This window comes from Falco naumanni, chromosome 3, assembly GCF_017639655.2.
Source record: "Falco naumanni isolate bFalNau1 chromosome 3, bFalNau1.pat, whole genome shotgun sequence".
Classification (NCBI taxonomy): domain Eukaryota; kingdom Metazoa; phylum Chordata; class Aves; order Falconiformes; family Falconidae; genus Falco; species Falco naumanni.
The window spans coordinates 78,567,549-78,593,465 of NC_054056.1; the positions used below are offsets into that span (position 1 = coordinate 78,567,549).

General features: G+C 41.9%; 1 protein-coding gene across 3 annotated transcripts; it reads left to right on the plus strand.

The window, feature by feature from the left end:
• Window positions 1-1,293: 1,293 nt before the first annotated feature.
• ADHFE1 (alcohol dehydrogenase iron containing 1) lies at window positions 1,294-19,277 on the plus strand. 3 transcript variants are annotated; one of them, XM_040587109.1, is made up of 14 exons: window positions 1,294-1,376; window positions 2,142-2,179; window positions 4,434-4,477; window positions 4,713-4,766; window positions 5,947-6,101; window positions 6,267-6,463; window positions 6,863-6,940; window positions 8,071-8,176; window positions 9,440-9,592; window positions 10,753-10,851; window positions 11,694-11,772; window positions 11,905-12,001; window positions 15,131-15,288; window positions 19,016-19,277. In XM_040587109.1, the coding sequence occupies exons 4-14, from the start codon at window positions 4,713-4,715 to the stop codon at window positions 19,097-19,099; spliced, it is 1,260 nt and encodes a 419-aa protein (XP_040443043.1). In that variant the 5' UTR covers window positions 1,294-1,376; window positions 2,142-2,179; window positions 4,434-4,477; the 3' UTR covers window positions 19,100-19,277. The 3 variants fall into 3 exon arrangements, with proteins under 3 accessions (XP_040443043.1, XP_040443042.1, XP_040443044.1); XM_040587108.1 differs by lacking the exon at window positions 1,294-1,376 and adding an exon at window positions 1,575-1,630; XM_040587110.1 differs by lacking the exons at window positions 1,294-1,376; window positions 15,131-15,288 and adding an exon at window positions 1,575-1,630.
• Window positions 19,278-25,917: the final 6,640 nt, after the last annotated feature.

Sequence of the window (25,917 nt, forward strand, 5' to 3'; positions counted from 1 at the left end):
AGCAGCTCATGCTTAACCACATCTCCTATGACAAGGTGACCCACTCAGTGGATGAGGGAAAGGCTGTGGATGTTGTCTCCCTAGACATCAGTAAAGTTTTGACACCATTTTCCACAGCGTTCTCCTGGAGAAGCTGGCTGCTTATGGCTTGGACAGGCATACTGTTCTCTGAGTAAAAAAATATCTGGATGGCTGGGTTCAGAGTGGTGGTGACTGGAGTTAAACCCCATTGCTGGCCAGTCACAAGCGGTGTTCCGCAGGGCTCAGTACTGGGGCCAGTCCTGTTTAATATTTTTATCAATGATCTCGGTGAGGTGTGCACCCTCAGTCAGTTTGCAGACAACACCAGGCTGGGTGGGAGAGTTGATCTGCTTGAGGGCAGGAGGCTCTGCAGAGGGATCTGGACAGGCTGGACCGATGGGCCGAGGCCGAGTGTGTGAGGTTCAACAAGGCTCAGTGCCGGGTCCTGCACCTGGGTCACACCAACCCCACGCAGCGCTACAGGCTGGGGCAGAGCGGCTGGGAAGCTGCCCAGAGGAAAAGGACCTGGGGGTGCTGGTCGGCAGCCGGCTGAACGTGAGCCAGCAGTGTGCCCAGGTGGCCAGGAAGGCCAACAGCCCCCTGGCTTGTGTCAGAAACCGTGTGGCCAGCAGGACCAGGGCAGTGACCGTCCCCCTGCACTGGGCACTGGTGAGGCCGCCCCTCGAATGCCGTGTTCAGGTTTGGGCCCCTCACTGCAGGAGGGACATTGAGGGGCTGCAGACGAAGCTGGTGGAGGGGCTGGAGCACAAGGCTTATGAGGAGCGGCCGGGGGAACTGGCTTTTTGCCTGGAGAAAAGGAGGCTGAGGGGAGAAGACCTTACTGCTCTCTACAGCTACCTGAAAGGAGGCTGTAGCAGGGTGGAGGCAGGTGTCGTTCTCCCAAGTAACAAGCAACAGGACAAGAGGAAATGGGCTCAAGTTGTGCCAGGGGAAGTTTAGACTGGACATGAAACATTTCTTCACCAGAAGGGTTATTAAGCACTGGAACAGGCTGCCCAGGGAAGTCACTGAGTCACCATGCCTGGAGGTATTTAAAAGATGCGTAGACACAGTGCTTAGGGACATGGTTCAGTGGTGGACTTGGCAGTGCTAGGTTAAATAGTTGGGCTTGATGATCTTAAATGTCTTTTCCAACCCAAACGATTCCGTGATTCTAAGAACCCAAGCCAAGCTGCGGGCACGTCAGGGGTGCTGCTGCTTTCGGGCTCTCCCAAGCAGATAAAAGGTTTCACAGCCTCAGGCGGGGGCCCTGCAGGCCATTAATGCTTCTCCTGGCTCGGCACTTGGCAGAATTGCCATTTTTAAGCTGTTGCTTTCCTCACAACAGGCGTGGGGTGAGTTTTGCCGTTTGGTACCGACCATTTATGGCCAGGGCGTTGGTTGCGGGAGCTGAACGAGGGCAGTTCGTCTTTCAGCCGTGTGAAGTCCTTGGGTTTGGTCAGCTGTGTGCCAGGCGGGGGCCGGGACCCCGCGCTGCCCCGCCGCAGGAGGAGGCGCGGCGCGCGGCCCGGCCGGCCCCCAGAGCCGCGGCGATGGCGGCGGGGCGCGAGCGGGCGGCGGGGCTCCTGCGGCAGCTGCAGCGGGCCGCGTGAGTGCGGGCGGGCGGGGGCGGCTGAGGGGGCCGCCGCCTCGGCCTCGGCGGGGGAACGGCAGGCGGCCTCCCCCCTGCTGGTCTGCCCGGAGCCCGGCGGGGCCGCCGTTTATCTTCCCTTTATCGGCAGGTGCCGAGGCGGGGGCCGAGGCCGGGCGGCTGCCGCGTTTTACAAGTGAAAAGCAGCGACCGCGTCCTCGCTGGGGGTCTACCGGTGGCCCCTGGCTAGCGGTGGCCGCCAGGCTTACACAGGGGCACACCGCGGGCCAGCTGCCGGGACCTACCCGAGTTCTGCCGTCGGTGGGGGCCCCGCTGCCGGCCTTTCCCCCGGGTCCGGGGGAGCGGGCGGGCTCCGCGGCCAGGCCTCTCTGGGGTAGGGCACGATCAACGGGTGCACAGGGGAGACCTACAGCCAAGGACAGATGGCATTTTTCTGGTTTAGTTTTCCCCTTTAACCATGCTTTTTTTTTTTTTTTGCTTTCTTTTTTCCCCCGTACCTTTTAACTAGATGTCGGTGCCCGAGCCATTGCCACACTTACTCCCAAGGTAAGACTTAATTTGTGTCACCACAATAGTTCTGTAGGAGACCGTAGCCCAGTAGAGCTGTACTTCCTGGTGTAACGTGGGCAGAGGGTGCAGGTAACGGGTAAGAAAGAGAACAGCATAACAGAGAAGGCAAGCTCTGACACTTCGCAACTGTACAATGATCGTGGCTGTTGTTGGAGAGCTTCACTGTTTCCACGTAAGCCAACACTAACGTATCCCGTCCCTCCCTCCCCTTACGGTGAGGCAAGTTGATCAGAAATTTGCTGTGTCTGCTGCTACTGTGGTCATCACCGAGCCATCTCAACTTTAGATCCGCTTTTGAGGAGAAAAATATGTATCTGTTATGTTAGAAGAGAAACAGGAAGCTATATGGATAAAAAGGAGCTATTCACAGAGGTCTGCTTTGGCTTGGGCAATATAATCTCCCATAGGCTTTTTACACTGTCAGTCCTGAGAATGCAGTTCACTTAGGCCAGGGTTGTAGAGTAAGAGCAGGAGAGCTGTGCTGAGTGAACAAGTCACCCAAGAGGAATTTGTTTGCATTGACTGTAGGGAGGCTATTGGGAATAGCTGTGTGCTGGTCGGTTTCCAGATCCAATAAAAATTAGTATTTGGGACCATGATTTCAGCAATATGTAATTCTGAGTTGCTTGGTTTCATGTGCTTTGCTTAAGACAGTTTTTAAAGAATTACCATTACCATTTTACATACAGAAAAGCTATACATACATTCAGATATTTGTTTTGTCCAACACATAGAGCAAGACAATAGCACAGCAGAGAAATAGAATCTCATTCTACTTGTCTGCTTGATGACCTACTCAGTCAATTCAATCTAAGCCCTTTCTAAACAGAAGTCTTAGTTAAAACCCTCTCAAGTTTTAGGCAGCAATTGAGTCAATGATGTAGCAAGATGGTATCAGTTCAGTTAAGTCTCTAAATAGTGGGAATTGATTTAACAGTGACTGTAGCAGAAAAAAAATGTTCATTGTGTTTCTTGGCAGTGTTCATGGAAATAGTGTAGGTTTTGAACTCAGTAAAATTCTTTCTGAAGGTTAGTTGGCTCAAGAATATAATAGCAGGGCATCTATTATACTATCAGAAAGCAAGAGGGTAAATTGCTGGGGCATGTCCTTAGCCTGTCAGATTGCTGACTGAGAATACAGCAGACTCCAACACCAGGAGAGGTCAAACACGTACAGCCTAGCAAGAGATGGCAATGAAAGAGCTGATAGCAGCTGGCCTGGGCTTGAATGGAAAGTGCATAAAGGATTTTAATACATCTATCTGTTAATGTTGTGGGTCAGTGCTTCAGTGCACCCTAGAGCTCTGTAAGACTCATTATCATGACTTCATTCATTGGATCTGAATCCAAATCACATATTTTCAATTAATATAGCAGACAGAAGGCATGACTTCAGCAGGAAGAGTAGAATGCTTCATCTGATCTTTTCTTGAAGAAGAATGAACTGTTTGGTTGATGCAGTTTGTTTCGCTTTGTGGCAAAATCAGGATATGCATGAATTTGAGAGTTTTGTCGTAATTCACGTAAGAATGACATGGCAGAGAGGATATGGCTGAAACGCTATCCTTATTTAGTAGAAGAGAGAAGGTATTTATAAAGTTGATAATGACTCATTGATTCTTACTCAAACACTTTATTATTAGCAATGCATATTAGTTTCTTAGTTTTCAAGCAAGCAATTCAGTTTTTCCTGCAAGTTCAGCACTAGGCAGAAGTAAAAAGAAGTGTAAACACCTGTTAGTATTACTCTCGCATACAAAAGTAGTTTTCTGTCTGGGTGCCTGGAGGCTGTCTCATGGATTCATCTTAAAAGTTGTTCTGAAGGTTGTGGTGTAGCCCCTACACATTTGTAACACCTCTCAACCTGTATGTAGCAGCCCATATGCTCAGCAGATACTCAGTTGTACTTAGTAGGTGTTGTTCTGTTCGTTGCAGACTGCAAACAAGCTTCATGCAAACTTTCTGCTAACTTACTTGGTTTTTATAGGAAAGAATTAATTCTTGAACAAAGGATTCATACTTGCTTTGCTGAATTGCAAATGAAGTACTTGGATCTTTAATCTCACAAACAACAAGGGATGAAATGGGCAACTGTTACCCAGCCAAGCCAAGATGACCTGTGCAAATGTATTGGTGATTTTAAAGAAAAGGAATCTGTCAGCTCTAGTATTGAGGTACAGATTGAAGTCGCTTTTTATTTCCTAATTTTACTGTTTCATTTCCATTCCAGTCCCTGAACGGCCTATCCTGGGAGATACAGACTATGCATTTGAGGTAGATTTAATAATAAAATATATTTGATTTAAAAGTAGTAGTTTTGTGTACTTCCAAATATGGCAATTAACAAATATTTACATTATTAAATATTTATACTTCACTTTTGACAGCTTGAGACTAGATGCCATTTCTCCATTTTTCCTGAGAAAATACTTTAGGTGGTGGTGGTGTTTGTTTGTTTGGGGCTTTTGTTGGTTTTTTTGTTTGGTTTTTGTTGGTTTTCTTTTTGTAGATGGCCATTTCGAACATCCGATACGGACAAGGAGTTACTAAGGAGATTGGCATGGTAAGCTTCCATAGTTAAGCCCCTCACTGGTGAAAAGTTATTTTCTAAAGGGCTGCTGCTGCTATTGATCCATTTTGTAAGGGAAAGCTTACATATGGTGTGTCTGAATCTCCACTGCTTTGTAGTGTGTAGTCATATATGGCAGTGTAAAGTGACTGGAAAACACTGTTGGGTAAAGAATAGAATCATGTTATGTCAGTGTTGCTGTGGTATAAGTGACTGCATCAAGTGCAGCTTAGTGGATAGTTAAATTGATCATTGATGAATTGCCAGGATTTCGCAACAGTATTTTTCTCTGACAAGGAATTTAATTGAAAAAATTTTGAATCTCAAGATCACTTTTTTCTCTTAAAATGCTCAATAAAATGAATCAGACTTTCTATTATATTAGGTGAATATTCATTTTGCACTGTTAAAAGTATAGAATTTTTGTTTCAGCAGTCTGAGTACATTGTTCCAGTTTGCCCTTATCATTGTTTTTTTCATTTATCATTTTTTACCTGTCTTGGCTTTTATGGCATTAACAGTTCTCTCTTTTATTTGCAAATTTATAAAGTAAATTAGTAGTCTGATAGTAAATAAAGTTAGGCAGAACATCTGTCTTCAAACAGCGTTAGGGTTATTGAATTGCAAGTATGTATAGCTATTGTGACAATTTAGCAAAGGTTAGAATGTAGTATTATTTTTCTTTTTTGCCACCTTATTTTGATTTTTCATCAATAAATAAATATTCAATATTAATTTTTCAGGATTTTAATACATGCTTTGGTAGGCAGTTAGGGGAGACCTAATTTGTGGAAAAGCCTTTTTTGTGTCACAGGAATTGTGTAGGAAAAAATATTTAAAAAAAAATACTTTACATTTTGCTGTAATCTTAAGTGGTTCCACATGGTTTTCATTTGTTCAACATCTTTATCATTAGTTTTCTTCTACCATAAGACTTCAGCTATGTAAGTTTGGCAGCTTTATACTTTATGCTGTTTTCAGCATCCTATATGTATGTGGTTAAGCCTCTTTTTCTGTAGCTGATACTGTTTCAAAAATTTTACAATAGCCATCTATTTTTAGGTTGGTTTGTTTATTATTATTAAATGGTTCCATTGATTTAGATTAGTATTTAAATAGTTGAGTGTATGATTTCATACCAGTTGGTGTTTTTTTAATTTCATTGTTATTTTAGGACCTGCAGAATCTTGGTGCTAGAAAAGTTTGTTTGATGACAGATAAAAACCTCTCCCAACTCCCTCCTGTAAACGCAGTATTGAATTCCTTGGCAAAATATGGTATAAACTTTCAGATGTATGATAATGTCCGGGTGGAGCCAACAGACCAAAGGTACTTCTTCTGACAGTGTGCTTCTCCAAGTAGTGCCTAGGCTTTTACAGCATGCTGTATGGCTGTTAAACACCTCCTTGTGACCTGTGCAATCATCTTAATAGTTAATTTGTCTGTGTGCTGTTTTTCTCCATACTAATTGGGAACCTGTTCTTATTTTCCAAGTTTCCTGGACGCCATTCAATTTGCTAAAAAGGGGGAATTTGATGCCTATGTTGCTGTTGGAGGTGGGTCTGTAATGGACACCTGTAAAGCTGCTAACCTGTATGCATCCAGCCCTACATCAGACTTCTTGGATTATGTCAATGCTCCTATTGGGAAAGGGAAGCCTGTCACTGTGCCCCTCAAGCCACTTATTGCAGGTAAAGCAGGAAGTGTGTGTGTGGAGAGCGAGGGCTAGAAGGGGAGTCATTCTACGCTCTGTATGATACTTCTACTGAAATCAATTTACCACGACTGTTTCAACTTCCTTTGGGCTTACCTTTCTGGTTGTATTCAGCAGCAATTTTGCTGTTTACTTCAGTAGTAAAATCACAGGTTTTGTCATTAGTTTCTTGTTTAGCTGGGTTTGACTCCTTTTTACTGAGAAAAGAGATCAAAGTAGCTGTTTCTGGTTGACCTGTTGGCTTCAAATCAGGGGTACCTTCAAGATTTCCTGGGTCCTGAAGTTTTGGTGGCGTTACTTTTGTGGTTTTGTGTATTCCTTTTGCAATATTATGTATTACTTAAAATTTTTTGTTATTCCCATTCTTCCTTTTAAGTTCCTACAACAGCTGGAACTGGAAGCGAAACCACTGGTGTTGCCATTTTTGACTTCAAAGAACTAAAAGTAAAAACCGGTGAGGTTTGGTGTGGGGTTTTTTATGTCTGTTATTCAAGACTTGCTTTTCCAATGTTTCTGTTATTTCCCTGCCTTGAAAGAAGGGGATACTGCATATCATTTCAGGTGTCATTTTGTTTGATTCAACTGCTGTGGGCAAATTTGAAGAGCTTAAAGGTTTCCTCCTTGAATTAAATTTATAGCATATTAACATAATGAAATGCCTATGTAATACACTGGATTATAGTTTGAAGTCAAAACAGGAAACTAAAAACTTTCAAGTCCTTAAATGGCAGAAAATGTTAATTGCAAAGGAAATTTCTACTTACATTCAGGGTCAACCAACTGTTCCTTATTTCCTCTGTATTTTTCTTTCTGCTTTTAAGACTTCTGTTTCTTTGTTGTGTAATTGCAACCAAATGTTCCTTTTCCTGACTTTTGAAACCTCAGGCCTAAGACACTGTGCAAGTGAGGGGCACGGTCTTCCTTTGGCCTTTTCATCCCAGGCAAATAAAGATTAAGGCTAAAATGTCATCTTGAGCTTCATAGTTGTTCTGTGGTTTTACTTCTAAACATGTGGATTTTATATGCCAAACAGTCTACAGTACTTGGGACACAAATGGGCGTGCTAAGGAGTTCTGACCATAGCTCAGAGTTTTCTAGTCTGTATGTAGTCAGTCAGTCTGTGCCTGTCTCTCTCAAAGCTATGTCTGTGCTCCCTTAACCAAAATACAAAGGCACAGTTATTACAGATGCTGAAGACAGCAATTAGCAATAGCAATTGATTGTAGACACAAACCAGTCTTGCCCTCTGATTGTTCACAGATGATACAAATCTAATAATACTGTTGCAGATGCCATTCAGCACAGACAGTTTGCAAGTATAGGTTGCTCAGGGAGGGTTACAAATGAAGAGAGAACATTGTCTGGTATAATTCACTTCAGGCAAAAGTCTCAAATCATACAACTCTCAGACTTTATCATCAGGAAGACTTATGCTCACAGATACTTCTTACTCTCCCTTCTCTCTCTTTGCTTTTATCTTCATAGTTTCAAATCGTTTCCCCTCATTATTGTTATGTTTTGAACATTACACTTGTCCTATTTTGTTGCAAAAACTCTTTAACTCGTTTTCCTCACATATTGCAGGTATTGCTTCAAGAGCCATTAAGCCAACACTGGGCATCATTGATCCTTTACACACACTGTCTATGCCTGAGCGAATAGTTGCCAACAGTGGCTTTGATGTGCTTTGGTGAGTTTTCTGTGTGGGCTGCTACTTGAATTTATTAAATTTTGTATTTTTTACTATGTTGATTGTAGAAAAAATATATTTTAGGAGCAGAAAAGGATAATGTTTTTTCTCCCTTTCCTGGTCTTGTTAAGGTGGTTTCTGTTACACTTTCCTTTTACTTAATTGCACTACCACCCCTCAGAATATATGGAAACAAATCACTCATTTGCAGAAATTTTAAAGTTTTTGCAGAGCACTGGAGAAACAGTTTGCTTCCAGGTTGGTTGTCAGGGAAGAGAGTCCAGATGTCCTTTTTTAAGAGGTCATGTAGATGATTAATTACAATTGTGACAGCATTAGCATGTCTCACAGACATGGCAGAGAATAGATTTCTGTTTCAGAGAACAAGGATTTTCTAATAAAAGCAACGATGTGTCAACAAAAATTTGTGAAGGCTTATGGGGTGCTGGCAGGTCTTAGCCCAGTTATGACCATCTTTGGAACCTCTCTCATAATTTGTTTTCCACTTGGCCCAGAATTTTCTCATCTTAAACCTACAGCTTTTAACTGCACAAAATGCATGGAAGTTTCTATTCCGACGGCCAAAGCTTACTTTGCTTCTGGGTGCTGTGTGTATTAAAGTAATAGATGTATAATGAAACTGTGTGATTTCTCAAGCTTGGTGAAGTATCCTGAATTGCGGTGTCTGTAATGGAATAGAGGCATTTGTTTATAAGTGAAAATGGTTTGTCTGTAGTTTGTACTCTAAATGTAGCAATGTAGGCAGTGCCCCTTCTTTATGTGGTCAGATTCACAAGTATCTGGGGGGTGAGACTGTTGGCAGTTCCACTTAGCTTAAATATCATACTCCTGATTTTTAAAGGTCAATACCTCTAGAAGAAAGGTAGCTTACAATGTTTCCAGTGCTGAAGCCACTTACGGTTCCTGTACTAGAGAAAGGAAATGCACTCATTGCAGATGTACAGTGCTCTTCTGTCAAAAGCATTGCACACCGAGATGCCAGTTCATCCAACGTAACTTTAAGTGTGGTGTGAGCTGATAGACTGTGACTATTTGGATTGCCTTCTGTATGTTTGTTCAAGAATGAAGTGCTCTGGAGGTGCCCATCCAGCATTCTGCCAGTTGTCTACAAGATTGTGTTTCTATTTGCGGCAATTGTTAAAACACCAGAAGTACATAAAAAGAACCTGCATTCAGAGGACAGCAGGGCAGTAAAATGGAACTCTCCCACTTAAATGATTTGGATTTTAATCTTTCTTTTAGCCATGCTCTGGAATCATACACAGCTCTTCCTTACAACATGCGCAGTCCCTGCCCTTCAAATCCAATCAACCGACCAGCTTACCAAGGCAGCAACCCCATCAGTGATGTCTGGGCTCTTCATGCTCTGCGCATTGTGGCCAAATATTTGAAAAGGTAATACCTTTAACAGCCACCTGCCTTGCAGTATGTTCAGTCTTCAGTGCCCAAAAAGGGATGCTTAGAAGAACTTGAATTTTAAGCTAAGCAAACGACTACATTAAACCTTCATTTTCGACCCTTCTTTAGGATTTATATAATTAAAGCAAAATTTTTTCAAATAAAACTGAAAGTAAAACTAGGGTTACTAGGTTGTCTTGAGGAGGTAGGTTTTTAATACTTCTGTGAATATTTTGTAAGTCTTCAGTTAAAGGTACTTCAAGCTGCTCAGTTAATATGGGAGTAGCATTCACATATTTTTTTCAAGAATCCCCTTTCTATGACACAGTATAAGGGGAATATGTAACAAAATTGACAAAATACTGTGGGTATAATTTCTGTGACCTTCAGTGTAAGTTAAGATCCTTACACATCCATCAAGAGGGTAACCACATGCACTTACGAATGTGCAAAAGTATGCATTTACTGAAAACTAGTTCATATTTAGAAGACCTTCGATTTAGATTAAGTTTTGACTTAACTAGGAGTTAGTTTTGATCCCTGCCAATAAAGTTGTAGCCTGTGTATAGCTGTTGCATACCATGTTCACTTCTAGTAAAAATCAGTGTGGGTTTTTTTTGTAAAAAAAATTGTTATGGTACCTAGCTAGTCAAAGTAGTTGTTTATTGTTCCTGTGGAATCTATTCATGGGACTTTTTCTCTGTGTTGTCAATACTACACAAGCAGTCTGATGCATAGAAAGGCAAGGAACACTGTTCTCTTCCTGCACAGGTGGTGGGGTCCAGACCACCACCTAACAAGATGGTGAGAAAGCTTGAGTGATCTTGGAGGCATACATAGGATTGCCAAAGTTCCTAAGCAGAATTGTTCAAACCACCACTGAGGTGAATACGGCTAAATTCACTCTTTGTACTCAGTTTTTTGAAAATTGAAAGGAAACTTGCCCTTCACTGGACCAGTTTGATCTACTTACTGATCCAGAAGCAGGATTGTTCTCTGATTGAAAGTGTGACTTGATCCTATTCCCAGCATTTTTATCTCAGCTTATCATAGAGGTTTTGGTTATATTTGTCCATAAAGAAGCCCTCTCTCCCTTCTCCATCCTGAATTACCAATGTTTGTGAATTCACTGGTACCATTTTCTCCGTGGTGCACAGAGCCATCAGAAATCCCAAAGACCATGAAGCAAGAGCCAAGATGCACCTAGCAAGTGCTTTTGCTGGTATTGGCTTTGGCAATGCTGGTGTTCATCTCTGGTGAGTACAGAAACTTATTAACTCAATCTGAGGTCAGCTTCTAGATACTGTTTGTTTCAGATTGTCAAAGATGTCTCTGCCTTTGTTGCTGCATATATAGTAAGACATCGTAGCCTGGCCTGTGATGCAGGGGGAGCCATATGTTGTGAGAAATTGATGGACTCTTGGCATTTATGTGTATGAGGATTGTGTGCTGTGACTTGTGATACTCAAATCCAAACATGTAAAAATTACAAAACATGGTTGTCTTTACCTTCCTTGATAGTAAAATCAGTCAGGAAAAAAATACCCCAATAGCAATGGCATTTAAAATGTTGGATTTCTTGCCAGCTGTTGTGCAGTGAGACAGCAGTAAAGTAATCTTCTGCCATTCCTGAACTGATGCAGTGGTCTGTAAGTTTGTCTGTGGGGTAGGCATTCAGCAGGCTGAAATAAGCTGTGATTAATATTGCAAGGTAATATGGTTTCATGTGGGTGAAAATCTCAGAGAAGCAAAGCCTAAGCCTGAATTATGTGGAGAAGTTCTTAGCAGCCATTCTTTTCAGAGACATTCCTTTTCCTTTGTTTGAGAAAATTCACTCTTTAATTATACATTAAAATTAATGTTTATTTTTCTCAAGATGTGTGATCAGGTTGGGATGCAGATTAGGTGCAGAGGGATGAAGATTGTCTGTACCTAATGTCTGTATCATACCTGTACCTAAATACCTTCTGAGTATCTGTATCTAAGAGTACAGTATACAGTACGCATACAGAAGACTGACCACACAAGGGACTGAACACAAATTTTCCAAATACCGGGATTGCTGCCCTAACCACTTTCTCTCTACGTTCTGTTCCAGCCATGGAATGTCTTACCCTATTTCTGGTTTGGTGAAAACTTATAAACCAAAGGATTATAATGTGGATCACTCCTTAGTGGTAAAATTTGGTTTATCTTTATTTCGTATTATGCATTTCAGTTCTCTGTTATTTCACATTAATGAGTGTTGAAGTTGAAGTACCTGTCCTGTTGATGTGATTTTATTCTTTTTTTCTTCTTTTTTTCCCCAGCCACATGGCCTTTCTGTGGTGCTGACATCCCCAGCAGTGTTTGCTTTCACGGCACAGATACATCCTGAGCGGCACTTGGAAGCTGCAGAGATCCTAGGTAGAAATCTCTATGGATACAACTTACTCATACAAATGGAATTCTTTCCAAAATGGCTTTGGGAGGAAAAAAAGAAGTGTGCGCAAGCAATCGTAGTTGGTTGTTGCAAGGGTTTTAAGTTTAAAAGAACAAGATTCTGGAGTCTGAGTTACACATAATGCAAACTTAGCTAGAATAATGCTAAATTTTGATATTGGATGACGTGGTTAGAGAAGCAAGCTGGAGAAGCCGCGTTCTTGGCTAGAAAACTGGACAGCTGAAATTAGCTGTAGGTCTGTTATGAATCAGGAGAAAGTAGCTGTGATTGGCATCTCTCTTGGTGCTGTATGGAAAGTAGTTATTTTAGATACCATAAAACAAACAAGTACTCAGGTGCATCTGCTAGCTAAAAGGAAGCATTTTGCCTAACAAATTCCCTGCTGTGGCAATGAATTAGGATAGAGTGATGTTCTGAATCACTCCTGCTCTTTTTCTGTGACACACAGCTGTGGGTTTTGGTCTTTCTAATGTAGGCCTAAGCTTGTTTGTAGATGTTGGAATTTCTCAGTGGCTGATGTCAAGGGAAAGCACGGAGCAGCTATTCTGTGGATACATCTGTGATGGCTGGGAAGTGGGTTAAGGAACAAAGTGGCCTTTTTTGCTCCTTAGCGGAATGGAAGTAAATGCTCAAGCTGACAGCTCATTTAAAGGTTACCTTTTCATACAGTGCTTTATCTGTGCAACCCATCACTGGAAGGTGTCCTAGAGAAAGGTTACCTCTTCACTGCACCCCCAGCATGACTGTGTAATAAACTAGCTTTCAGTCATGTAAACTTGGAGCTGTTAGCAATCTAGCTGTGACAGCATGGCTCTGCAGTGGGCTAATTTATTTATATCTAAGAGCAGGTTTTTTGTCTGCTCTAGACTGTTGTAGCTAAACTGCTGCTAATACCCATGCTCGCTAATGAGCAATCACAGTCACATGCACAGCAGTGTAGAGAGTAGACAGAAAGTGGTTAGGGCAACTCCCTTGGTATTTGGAAGATCTGTGTTCAGTCCCTTGTATGGTCAGCCTTCTGTATCCAAGTCAAAGCAATCCAGTCACATGTGTGTCTTCCTTGTGTAAGTAATTGAAAGCATTGTGGGTTTCAAGAAGGCATGGGACTGTTATATAAACAATTAAAATATCACAATGTTTTAAAGACAATGTAAAATAACATGGTCAGAACTACACTGGGGGGAAATTCCGTTTATTTTATAAATGTTGGCTATGAGGTTGTTCAGCCTTCCTCTGAAGTATGCAGTCCTGCCTGTGGTCAGAAGCAGAACACAAACCTAGTTAGAATCATATACTAAGCAATAAAATGTCTGTGTTCCTACAGCAATAACCTGCAACTCAAAGTAGACTTAAAAAAATGTTTCTGGATAACTGGCCAACACAGCATATCAGAATTTGAACTCTGGCTCCTTGATTTTAAAACAAGTGGTTGAAAAGCAGTTCCTTTAGGGTTTGTGGTATGAACTGCTGCCATACATTCTGTTTTTAAAAGTTCAGGTAATTTTCTCAATAGAAATTTTAGCTACATTATTGTCTGCCTTGTTGTAAAGGGACTCTGCTGAAAACATGTCACATGGAATTGAATTTTTTAATTCCCATCTGGGGTGTTTACTTCTGATTCCAATCCAGAATCCAACTGACTACAGTAGCTAATTCAAATCTGTCATGTTGCCAAATGCAATGACTAAGAAGGTATTCTGTGACGTGAAGCAGATTACTAAATAGTTGTGTTGTGTGTATGTACAGCCGTGAATTTGGGTACAGCCAGAAAAATCTTAATACCTCCCTGGGTAGATTTTTAAACAGTTGAAATAGGTATGCGTGTAGGCAGAAATTTTCTAAGTACAATAAAAGACTGATGGACTGATGTATACTAGGTTGAGCCAGAAGAAAGTACTGGAACTACAGCAATATTTTAAAACTGTCCTTCGCATTTCACTGTCCTTTTTTTCCCCTCCTCCCTTTCCCTTTTACTCTACTATCTGAAGATACTGGATTTATGTTACACCTCTGCAGCAAAACTTAGGATAAACTCAGACTGCGTGGCATAGTCCCAGTAGCGTAAGACTTTGTACAAGACTTTGTCATACCTTATTTATCAATTTCTCCCAGACATTATCTACTAACAGGACTGCCAGTCTTACTACCCAAGTATCTAAACTCCTCAAATTATTTTCTCTGTCTCCTGTTCACTTAAGCCTCTCTGAATGTTACGCTGAACTGCATGAGGATCACAGAAAATATTTTTCCTGTAGCTATGTTGTGCTCTTACTCATTTCTCAGTATGGCACTTGGACCTAGCATAGTTCTGGTGTAACATCATTGAAGTTACATGGAAAACAAATTTAGCTCAGCTTACTTTGAAAAGAGATGATAAGGAGGAACCTGTGTCTTCTATCTGGACATGTTTTTATTGTTACTTCTAAGTAAGTCCTGACCATTCACTGAAGCAGGGGAAATATTGGTAATCTTTCATTTTATAATGATGCTTTCATTACTGTTCAGTAGATGTTTCAAAGATACCAGTTCCTCCACAAGTCAGAACATATTCAAATAGAATTAAGTTTAGGATATATTTATCCCCTTGAACACTGCCCTGCCATCTCCTGTCGTTCTCAGCCTGTGTGCTCTAGTAGTCTCTCAGTGTGTAATTGAACAGAATAGTCAGTGGTTTCCATGTCCTCTAGATGTCAGCAAACTCAAGGCCTTAAAATAAAGTTAGCATTTGGCTCACTGTCCATAAAAATAAATACCATTGATGTTCATGCATTAGGTTCTTTCCTCCCAGCAGTTAGTCAGACTGAAAAGTGCTTCTCCCTGTAAGCACAGGGGGAAAGGAAGTTAGTTTCATGTGGCAGTTAGTCTTTCTGGCAGCAGTTACCTGCTTCTCCTGATCTTGTTTTACTTCACCTTTTACAGACTATTCCAACTGTAAAATGAAGACTGATTCCTCTTTTTACTTCATGTTGCTTTTAGGGCAGTGACTGTTATGTATGGTTATGTATTCAGCTGATATTATGATTAAATTAAGTCCAGAACAGGCTTCCTCTGCTCTCTCCACCCTACAGTCAAGGCATTATGTCTTATTTTAGGAGCTGACATCCGCACTGCCAGAATCAAAGATGCGGGGTTTATTTTGGCAGACACACTCCGGAAATTCCTATTTGATCTGAATGTTGATGATGGCTTAGCTGCAATTGGTTATTCTAAAGCAGACATCCCTGCATTAGTCAAAGGCACTCTGCCTCAGGTAAGATAGAAAGCAAACCAGGGGTTTTTGTCAAATAAAATAGAACAGATTTTTGAAAAAAGAGAAGTGTTTCTTTTCAAGCAAGTATTTTTTCTAGCCCTACATGAAAACAATTAAAATGGATAAAATTATGGCTATTCAACTGTATTTTGTTTCTCTGCACGGTTTAGGTTTTTCTTTTCAGTGAGATGGAGTGTATGCTGCAGTCTGTTCTTCACATGGATTCAAAAAGAATGGCTAGGTGTTTGGGTTTGGGTTTTTTAAATGTCACATTTTTAAAAAAGAGGATGTTTTTCACAGGCCTTTGATCTTTGTTGAAGACACTGACTGCTTTTTCATAACTGTCTTTGTTAATTCTATATGCAGAATGGATTATAGGTGAAGCCATAGTGCCAAGTGCTATCTGGTAGGAATGATTGAGCTCAGTTTGCATTAAACTTTTCCATATTGAGAAGCTGCACTTTTCTTCCCAGATGGCTTTTTTGTTCCATTGACTCCCATCAGAATTTGAAATAAGGTCCCCTGGGATGATACAGATTAAACTTATAATACTCTTTATTGTTTCAGTGCTCACAAAGACACTGCAAAAAGCAACACACCACTCTAAAAGCAAAATCCAGTGTCTTCCTTCTAAAAAGACAGTTTGATTCATATGCTGTGGACTGCTCTGACTCCTTAGTATTTATTTCCACTGAGTAGCAAGGGAAATATACTACGGAGAAAATGAAAATTTTGTAGGCTGAAAGGTTATTTGCTTTTTACAACAGTACCTCTTACCATGTCTAGCTTTCCTCATTCATAAATCTCAGAGCAACTTACAACAGAAAGTAAATATTAATATTGCTGTTTTATACCTGAGAAAATGACACAAAGGCGCAACTTTAGGATCACTCACAACAGAGCAGTGGCGAAGCCAGAAATAAAACAAGGATCTCTGAGTGCCCATCAAATAGGTTATGGATGTAAATTGTAACAGGGCACTTTGGAGGGTTGTGTTAGTAAATATGTTCCTTTAAAACAATTGGGTTTGGGCCATCACAAACACAACATATCATTGAAGGCATGTTTTGCATAGTTGCCGGACGGGGAAGGTTCTTCACCCAAAGATACCGAGGGGGGGGGGGGGAGGTTGTTATTTAGTTTAGCTCAAATTGACTTTTAATTTGTGTAGTGTTGTCTCATAGCATTGATGATTAATTGCATTGTGTAAAATGAGATGACCTAATATTTTCTCAAACCTCATTTTTGTATGTGAGATGTAACATGATGAAAATATATTAGTCTTCCTTAATAGTCCATTATTAGCCACAGAGGTAGTCCATACAGTTTAATCTTTGGTATATTTTTTTCTTTTCGTCTTGCAATAGGCTTTCTTTGGAATACAGCACTGACCCATTCATGCTGGCAATGCAGTGTGGTACAGTGGTGATAGCACTAATAAGCATGTAGAGTGTATCCACACTGTGAAGTCCAGGCTGCAGGAAAACAAAACTAATCTACTCTAACTGACAGGATGTGGGGTAGGAACTCCGTTGGGACAAACATCTATGCTTGAATTTAAAACAGAATTTTATTCGCCTTTCTAAGTGAGTGTACTGAAATTGATCCTGTTTACAGACAGTAGTGAGTCTAGCAAAGAAAATGCTGTTCCAGGGTCTAAGGTGGCTGGGCCTGTGATGATGTTTGAGGGGAGATAGGGAGGACTGAAAATAAGAGATAGCGGAAGGGCTGTTCTCTAGCCCAGCCACCCCCTGCAGACATCCCAGAGACGGCTACAATGAGGCTGAACCACTGATGAGCCCAGAGCTGCTCATTTTTGGCAGAAGACGAGAATGCACTGAGTCAGACTGAGGGAGCCAGGGCTTTGCTGTCTGGGCACCAGCAAATATCAGCAGGCTTGTGCAGAGGGAGTGCTGGTGCCTCTGTCAAGGCATACAGGAGGAGCATCCAGGTGCAGCCTTCTGTCAATACAGCTGGGAAATGCTACAGTCTGTCAGGGTGATCATCTGTCAGTCTGTGTGACTTTACAGGTGACTCTGTCTACTTCTGTGCACGGGGCTGCAAAAGTCTAATTTGGTCCAGAGTGGCCTGATATAAGCCTGATGAATTTGTTGAGTACTTGAGCACTGAGTTGTTATGTTTGCATTTTGTGAATCTGAAAAAAACAACATATTTTTGCTGTAGTACTGTTTGAATTTTCCATTTGGTTTCAAAACTGCATAGAAAAATCTTAGCCTTTTCTTTAGCTGGATCTGTGTGCGTAGCAGCGCTAGTCAGGGATGGGGAAGGAGGTGTCATTGGGTTGCTACTGCTGCACCAGCAAAGCTTCTCATGTAGGTAAAGTTATGCACACTAAGCAGCACTTTTCAGACTCATCACAAGCCATGCTACCCATGCTGATCATGATTATGAACTGTGACTATCTCACAGCTGACTTCCTCACCCTGACTTCCTCAGCCTGCTAGACCAATATTTCACGTGTTAAGTTCACAGTGTGGTGGCCTCTCTTGCTGTGTAACCACATCCAGCCCATCCACAAATCGCAGCCCCTTGGACTGAGAGGGAAGTGGAGTGGCTGCAGCATTGCACTGCAGTGTTGTGCTGGGCAGCAGTGTGTGCTCTGCTCAGGAGGGCATCTGAGCTGAGCCTCCCACAGAGGCAGGGGGCTGGAGGAGCCCCTTCCCCAGCATCTCACTCAGTGTGTGAGGCAAGGCCGCTAACAACTGACATCTGCTGGGAAAAAGGTGGTGGGGGAAATTTAGAGCTTTTACTGGGACAGCCTCTTCCACAAAGGAGATGTTGAAACAGGTTGTAGCCACGTTCATCTAAATATGTGTTCCTGTTGTAGGCCTCACCTCTGTCTTTGCAGGTGTTTGTAACTTTCTCTAATCTTTCAATAAATGTTTAAGTCATTGATTGTTGAAAGTGTAAAAGTACTAATCATAACCAGTATGAATGAGTACATTAACTTTAGGCCCTTTCAGCTGAGTTTTTCTGCAGTAACTGAATACCTACACTAATACAGCTCCTCATCCTCTGTAGCACGGGGCATTTCTGAATTGCCAGCCCTGCCTTTGTGGTTATTTTGTCAAACAGAGCAGTGAAGCATATACCCAAGTTTTGTTTCAGCCAGTGGGACTTCAGCACACAAAAATTCTGTTGAATCACCATCAAAATGAAGATCAACCACAACTAAGTTGTATTCAGATTCCAGTGTGTTTGTAAGCAGTTTCACTACCATACCTTGCTGTGTTTCTTTTTTGGAGTTTGAGTTGCAAGCACTGCTTATTATCTCCATCTACAGCAGTTCCTGGACTTTGAGAGATGTTGGATTTTGAAAATCTCAGTCCCTAAAAACTGAGCTAGTTCCAATGCTGGCAAATGGGTTTTAAAATGGACTGTATTCCCAGGATAATATCCTCCAGTGTACTGACATCTGTGACTGACAAGCCCCGTGTTTGAAGTATTTGACTTTGCAACTGAACTACGTTCTAATTTTTCTTCTCTGTGTTTAATTATAGGCAATTTAAACTAATGTATTCTTGAAAGTACTGTACAGTTGATGATGCTTCAAACCTTAATTACTCCATTACTTATTTGCAAACCCTTGTTATTCTTTGTGAAGGATGTTAGTACAAAGGCACATAGTTCAGCTACTGTTTGATTAATTATATTGACAACCTTCCGTAATCCTTTTTTTTTTTTTTTTTTTTTTTAAATGTTGCAGGAGAGAGTGACTAAACTATCGCCACGGCCCCAAACAGAAGAAGACTTATCTGCCCTCTTTGAGGCTTCCATGAAGCTTTATTAGCTCAAACATTTTGTTCTGAAAAGTGTGCTCTATTCTGACACAAAGGTAATTTCTTATAGATACAGGGCTGAATTTGTTTAGAGAATGAAAGAACTTGGGTACCTTTGACTTCTGTTCCATTGTACACTGCCAAAAGGTCAAGTAATTAATCTTCAACTAAATAGTGCTTTGAAATGAAGGCTTGACTGTGGGTTTTTCTTGCTTGGTAGTCAGCAGTGTTAAATTGCTTAAAAGTTTCAGGAGATTTCTTGCTTTAGTGAAGGCTTTCTTGTGTTTTAGAGGTGGTCAAAGGTGGAAAAATGTTTTAAAGGATATTCCAAACCATTTTTCAAATTATGTTTTTTATTTAAATTGTCCATGATTTTGTTTTGAAAAGTTATGTTATTTAAAAAATAATTGAGGTAATTTTTAATTAGGGAGGGGGAGTCCCCTGGAGACAATGACACCTTAATGTATTCTGTTCCACTTTATCATCTTTTTACCATATAGCTTTGCTAAGAAGGCAGTTGAACTGGGGTACTTTTTTGTTGTTAGGTTAAGAAAAAACCTACACACTTCATACATGTTTGGAAAAGGCTTTCTGAAAGTTTGATTTGGGTTAAAATTTTGACATTTATCATCCAAGACTTATCTCTCCTCTTTAAGACCTATATGAAGCATTCATAGGAAGAGCAAAACCAGAGTAAAGCATGGTCACATGCTCAATGGAACCACGTAACAGCAAGACATCATGCATCATGGTCATTTTGTCTCTGTAGAGGCAATGGCTCCCTTTTCCTGCTGCATTCTGCTGGAAGGAAGCTGCCATCAACTGTGTCTTGCTTCTCTGTGAAGCAATCACTTCTGCTGAGCTCCTGCAGGTGCTGTCACTCAGAGTGCAGCCACCAGCTTAAGGAAGTGGCAGTGTGCTGTGGTTCAGTATTAAAAAGTGGTGGTGTAGCATATGGCTGCACAGTGCCCCACTGGGAGCTCTGGTTAAATGTGGGAATGAGTGTGCATGTTCAGAGCAGTTAACCAGCTCGTTAACTCAGTTGACAAAGGGAAGTGGGAAAGGGAGAAATGAAACAAAAATTTTAATACTATTTTTCTTTTTTTAAAAAGTGGTCATGGTTGTATGTACAGCTCATTTAAATCATGTTGGACCCTTTCAGCATCTGATTCCTGCAGCTACCTCAGCACAATCAAATGTGAGCACCACCCCATAACCTCTGGTGTGCTTATTTCTTTCTGCTTGGGAGGGAGCATTTTTCAATCACCCTGCTGAAGTAGAAGGCTCAAACTTACACCTTTGTGTTCTTGTGTTTGTCTAATAAAGCTAGTGCTGTCCTAGAATCTGAGGACAGATGTGTACTGGATATTGACACTGGATCTGGTTTAATGCCCTTAAAATAGGTGGATAGGTAGTGGTTGAAGACTGGAGATCTTGTTTTTAACCACAGAATGTGTTTAGTGGCCGTAGGAACTGCACTGTCAGTATGCCTCAGCCTGTGCTAGGATACACTTTTGATTTCCACGTCCTTCTAAATTTTCTCTGCTGAAGACGAACCTCTGTTACAAAGGCTGATGTAATAGCAAGGAGTGAGGGATTCACTTTGTTGTATTGTGCAAAGGTGCCATGTTCGGGAAAAAAACTTGCGTCAAACCCTTTTGTATAATCTTTTGGCCTGTTTCATCTTTCCACTCCTGTCTTTTTCCAGACTGTGGTTGCAGTACAGAGTCCTGAAGAGAGAATCTTTTTTCCAGGAGCCTAATTCATGGCAGCCATGCTGTCTGGGGAGAATATGCTTTCTGGGGAACTCAACAGCATGTGGGTTTCACCACTGCAGCAGAGCACTTTGTTGAGCTAATTAGGAAGGTAGGGTATTTCCTTCCAGCATACCTTTTATTTGCCATTTATGGCAGTATGGCAGTTATTAGAGCCTGCATTTTCAACTGACAGAACCTTGCACTTAACTTCCTATACCAGGTAACCGGAGTGCTTGCTAGATTTTAAATTAAGCCTCACACCTCCCTCTGATACAGTAGGGTTTATCTGTATTTTATAGATGAGACAAAGGGTTTGATATAATACCTAACCCAACATAAGCAGATGGTGCTGTAAGAAGGGTCGTTTCTGTTTTCCACACCCTTTTGGCAGCATCAGGATCTTTGACTGGCTTAAACTGGTTATGAAATCTCACTCACAGACGTCAGCTACACAAGTGTTCTCCCACCACCAATTATTAGTTACTAGTGGAAATTTTCTGAGGAAAAATCAAGGGAGCTCAAGTCGCCCCACAGTGCTGTCTTTCAAATAGTGATGGTGTGACAGGGAGTCACACCCTGGCTCCTGTGCAATGGTAGTTTTATTCACAACTGAAGAGTTACTGGGGTTTTTCATGTATTATCTTACTAAATTCCTCTGTACTGAGACAACCTAGTTGATCAAATATATCTGTATCTCTGAACATGCCTATTTTGTGCACGTGAGCCTGGCATTTGTATGGGGAGATAGGGTGATGCTAATTGTGAGTGCCCAGTGGTGACTGGGCACACGGGTGAGGTCTGGGTGGCTTGTTTTTGTGGCTCCTATTACTGCTCTGTTACTCAAGCCCTCTGTGATGGATCTGTTATTACCTTTAGATGATACTGAAATGCAAATAACAAATAATATTGTACTTGCTATAAACACAAGCTTGTTTGAAAGTGTTTGAGAACAGTATTTAACTCTGTCATGCTAACTTCAATCCTGTAGAGTAACTGTGAACCAAAACCTTTCAGAGAAATTAGGCTTTCACTAGCTTCACGGTAATGATTTCTCCTGCAAAGTCATTTGCCTAGTGAGCTTGGTGCTGTGCAGACAAAACCATTGCGTCATGGGTGACAACAGAGAGCAATGGCAGAGATGTTTCAGAAATAAAAGCATCCGAACTGCTGCACAGTACTTCTGTGAACATTTAAGACTGTTTCTGCATACCTCACTGTGTAATCAGTACGTAGCTGTAAGCATTATTACATATTTCATGACACTATCAATACTATCAATGTTGCAATTGTTAGCAGTGGGGCTTGTTTGAGTCCCTCCTCTTCCTTGTGAAGTCAGAGACTTACTTTCTGCCTTAAACAGCTGTAACTATAAAAGGATTTGTCAGTTTTGTCAGAAGAACAAGTGCCCAGTTTATCTAGACCATGGTTTTTGAATAGGTTTTAAGTACGCATAAATGACAGCTATTCAGTCATGACAAAAGAACGGTTTGAAGAGGCTTTAGGGACTTCTATTAGAGTAGGAGCTACCACATTCATGACTCTTGCTGTGGACATTGACCTGCTACTTCTCTCCCCTAGTCCTGTATTCTCAGAGTTCTGTGGCAGCAAACACAAACTGAACCCTGGCCCATCTGGTTACCCACTCAATCCATCTGCAGTAATAAGGTTAGCTTTGGGGAGCAACTATGAACAAGTGCATATCTAGTGCTGGTGAAAATAGTTTACCGGCAGGTATAGTTTTACCTGGAGTACAAAATGGAGAGCCCACTCCCCTCACAAGGTAACGAGAGCTTGCAGGGTTGCTGCTTGGCATCAATAGAAATGAAGGAAACTGGTACAATAGTTTGTCTGGCCTTGCCTCTTCCTATTCCAGTGCTGATTTTCTCAGCAGTTAAAGCAAAAAGAGAATGAAGCAAAAAATATGTAACCAATGTGTCTAAATCTGTAAAAACTCTCACCATCATCCTGTGTGAATAAATTTGGAAGAAGCCACAGGTAAGTTAGTGTGTGTGCTCATTCCTCATTGCACCGTCTTCAAGGCAATGTGCCAAGGCTCTTATCTTCTGTCTTGTGGTTGGCTTTCCATCCCCTTGAGACCTGAAAAATGCATGAGAAAGACTGATGATTAAGAGGCACAGCCCAGCTATGTCTAGGCACTTTCCATAACCCCCGAGTAAATCTGCTTAAGCATCACAGTGCTCCAGGACATGTGCTGTATGCCTTGGGTTCAGCAGCTCCAACCTAATAAATCCATCACTGCATTAAGCATGTCTGTGCTGAAGGGACAGGGGCAACCTGATGCAGTGCAGCAGGAGGCCTGAAGGTGGTCTTCATTTCTCCTCAGACTGTCCCTGTGTGCTTCCTAAATAAAAAGGAACTTAATTTGAATTCAAACACTAGCTAGTAAATCCAGAAAGTGATGCAATTTTCCTGATCTCTCTAGCGGCTGTAGCTCATGCGGTGGTACACAGACTGCTTGTCTGCTGCAGTGTCAGCCCTGGGCAGTGAGAAGAGGGTCTTCCACACCTATCCACCCCTGCTAATCTTGCCTTGAAACTTGGTTCCATCTTTGACTTGGCACCAGGCCGTCTGCAGAGGAGGTTCCTCTTCAAGCAGTGGTGTGGCCAGCCTGTCGGGACTGAATTTGCAGAGGTCTTGGCTGTCTTTGCACATGCGTGGGTTTATTTCTGCAGGCAGGCAGTTACCTTTGTACTTACCTGCAGTGTACATATGAGAACTCATGCAGGCTCAGTGTGTTACAAAATGTTTAGCATGTGGGTTTTTATGTGTGGTTGTCCATGAGAGTAAGCATGTTGTTGCTCTATGTTTCTCAGTGAAACAGAGACACAGAAAACCCCAAAACCTGGGCTATCATTAGGAAGGCTGCAGTTTCCTTACATGCAACATTTCTGAATATAGGTTTTTATTTTGCCAGTTCTAGGATCTCATTAAATAACCCACTAAAATGCCGTTCATTTTCTTTTTTCCCCATTGTACTGAAACAGCTGCCACGAGTGAGTCGCTAGAAAACCGTGTACAGCCAAATAATAACAATAAGAGGAAGAACCATTTGACACAGCTCAATGGAATGCTAATCAGGGTCTTAACTACTTTCCGAGTAACAGGAGAGGGGATGAAAAAAATACTTTCTCTTGGGTTTCTTTTGAAAAATTGCATGTTCTCAGTTTTCAGATAACACTAAATACACCAACTGGCAGCAGATGTTTCCCTTATTTCTCTGAACACGGAAATTAAATGGGAAAAGTTAATGCACATCCATGAGGTGGTATAGTTAAGTGAAAACAGAGGAAGTGTGACATGTCCTTTGGAGAGCTGCATTAATTCACATCACACGATAGAGCCACAGAGCTTGGTTCTGCAGCCTTGTATGCTGGCAGTACATATGCCACCAAAGTCAACTGAGGAGCCACAGGACGATGGCTGTGCCCACAGTGTAGTCTGAGCTCTCATTACACTTTAATTTAATTTAATACTACTGTATCATGAAATATGTATATCACAGCACCAACACTGGTTTAGTGATGTGGAACTTTTCCTCTGCGTTCCCGGACTTGCAGTGACTTTGACCTACTTTAACAATGCACTTGTGCTTTTCCTGGGGTACGCTATTTGGTGGTGTGACCATACAGCCTTAAATTGGCAACTTGACATTGAAATGCTGATTCACACCTGCAGTCAAATGGGTAACACATGTTAAAGACTGACTGTCAACAGCTCCAACATGTTATCACTTCATTCTGTGGCATTGTCCCTTGCCTTTATGGGATTTAAGGACGCCATTGTGTGGCATTGTTGGTAGGGCTATGGACACAGCTGTGGAGGGCTGACACTGTGTATGGACTTGGTCATCTATCTAAAAGCTGCTTTCAAAAAATCACTGTGAAAGTTCGGATGGTTTAAGTGTTGCTGTGTATTTTGAGATAGCATTGGAAATAAGCTTTTTTTGCTGACATAAGAAACAGTTAACATTGAAAAACTTGGTCCTCTGACCTTTTCACCTTAAGGAAGATTAATGGTCATTTAGATCAGAACTTCTCCCCTGATCAGGGGTCTGAATGCTTCAGAGACTCAGACAGACAAAGTCATTTCACCTCTAGGTCACCAGCACAGATGTATAGTGTCTCTCTAGTGACCATTAGAAGATTACTGCATAGTTTATGTGCAAGAGTTGGTGGACATAATCCATTTTCCAGGGATTCGACACGTCCCTGCCTCATGAAAGCTGTCACTACATGCTTATCTGAGCAGCAAGAAATGGGAATTAACATGAACAGAGCCTGAATTGCATTTGCTTTGCACTACTAAAACCTCAGAGCCTCTGTAACACTTGTTTCCGTGGGTCAGTCCTTCTCCAGGGTCATCTTTCCAAGCCACCAAGGGTTGGAGCCATGTCAGTGCTGTGTGGTGGCACTTTGGTGTTCCCTCCTGCCAGGCTGCAGCATCTGCTCCCACTTCTGGAGCACACAGGGCCCGTTCAGACACACTTGGAGCGGCACCACTTGCATTTCTGGCAGTTAGGATATCCCAGAATAGCACATCCCGCAGCCGTCATGTAGCCATCTCCCAGGTTTAGTACTTGGTGTGGTCAAGCTGATGTGCTTTGTACCTACAGCATTTGTATTTTAAATGGAAGTCCTAAAATCAGGACTACTCAATTGGTAAAACAGCACAGAGCTAGGGGGCGGATTTTGATAGTGAAGTAACTGTTCGTGGCTTCTCATGTCAGGAATGGTAATGCCACCAACCGTGAAGCGCAATTCAGGGTCCTACCCAACAGAGCTGAGCTAAAAAACCAGCCCGATGGACAGGCAGCGCAGGGCCAGCTGACGGGTACTGCAGGTCTGGGCGTGTCCTTCACTGGAGTCCTCTGCGTGGACGCAGCAAACAAGGCATTGGTAAAAAAACTCACGTGTGCAGACACAGGAGTACAGTTGCTTACAGCTGAGACATTGAGCCTGAATATATGATGTGGCTACATGCTAGAGAGTATAAAACGTAGGATCTGGGAGTCTACCTCTTTTGGGCTGACCAAGTTGAGAGGATATAGAAAT

Bases quoted from the DNA above. Each gene is read 5' to 3' on its own strand.
- ADHFE1 (XM_040587108.1), top strand. From the start codon at position 1,575: ATGGCGGCGGGGCGCGAGCGGGCGGCGGGGCTCCTGCGGCAGCTGCAG. The intron at 2,180-4,433 runs GTAAGACTTAAT...TTTCCATTCCAG, and splicing joins TTGCCACACTTACTCCCAAG to TCCCTGAACGGCCTATCCTG. The intron at 4,767-5,946 runs GTAAGCTTCCAT...TTGTTATTTTAG, and splicing joins TTACTAAGGAGATTGGCATG to GACCTGCAGAATCTTGGTGC.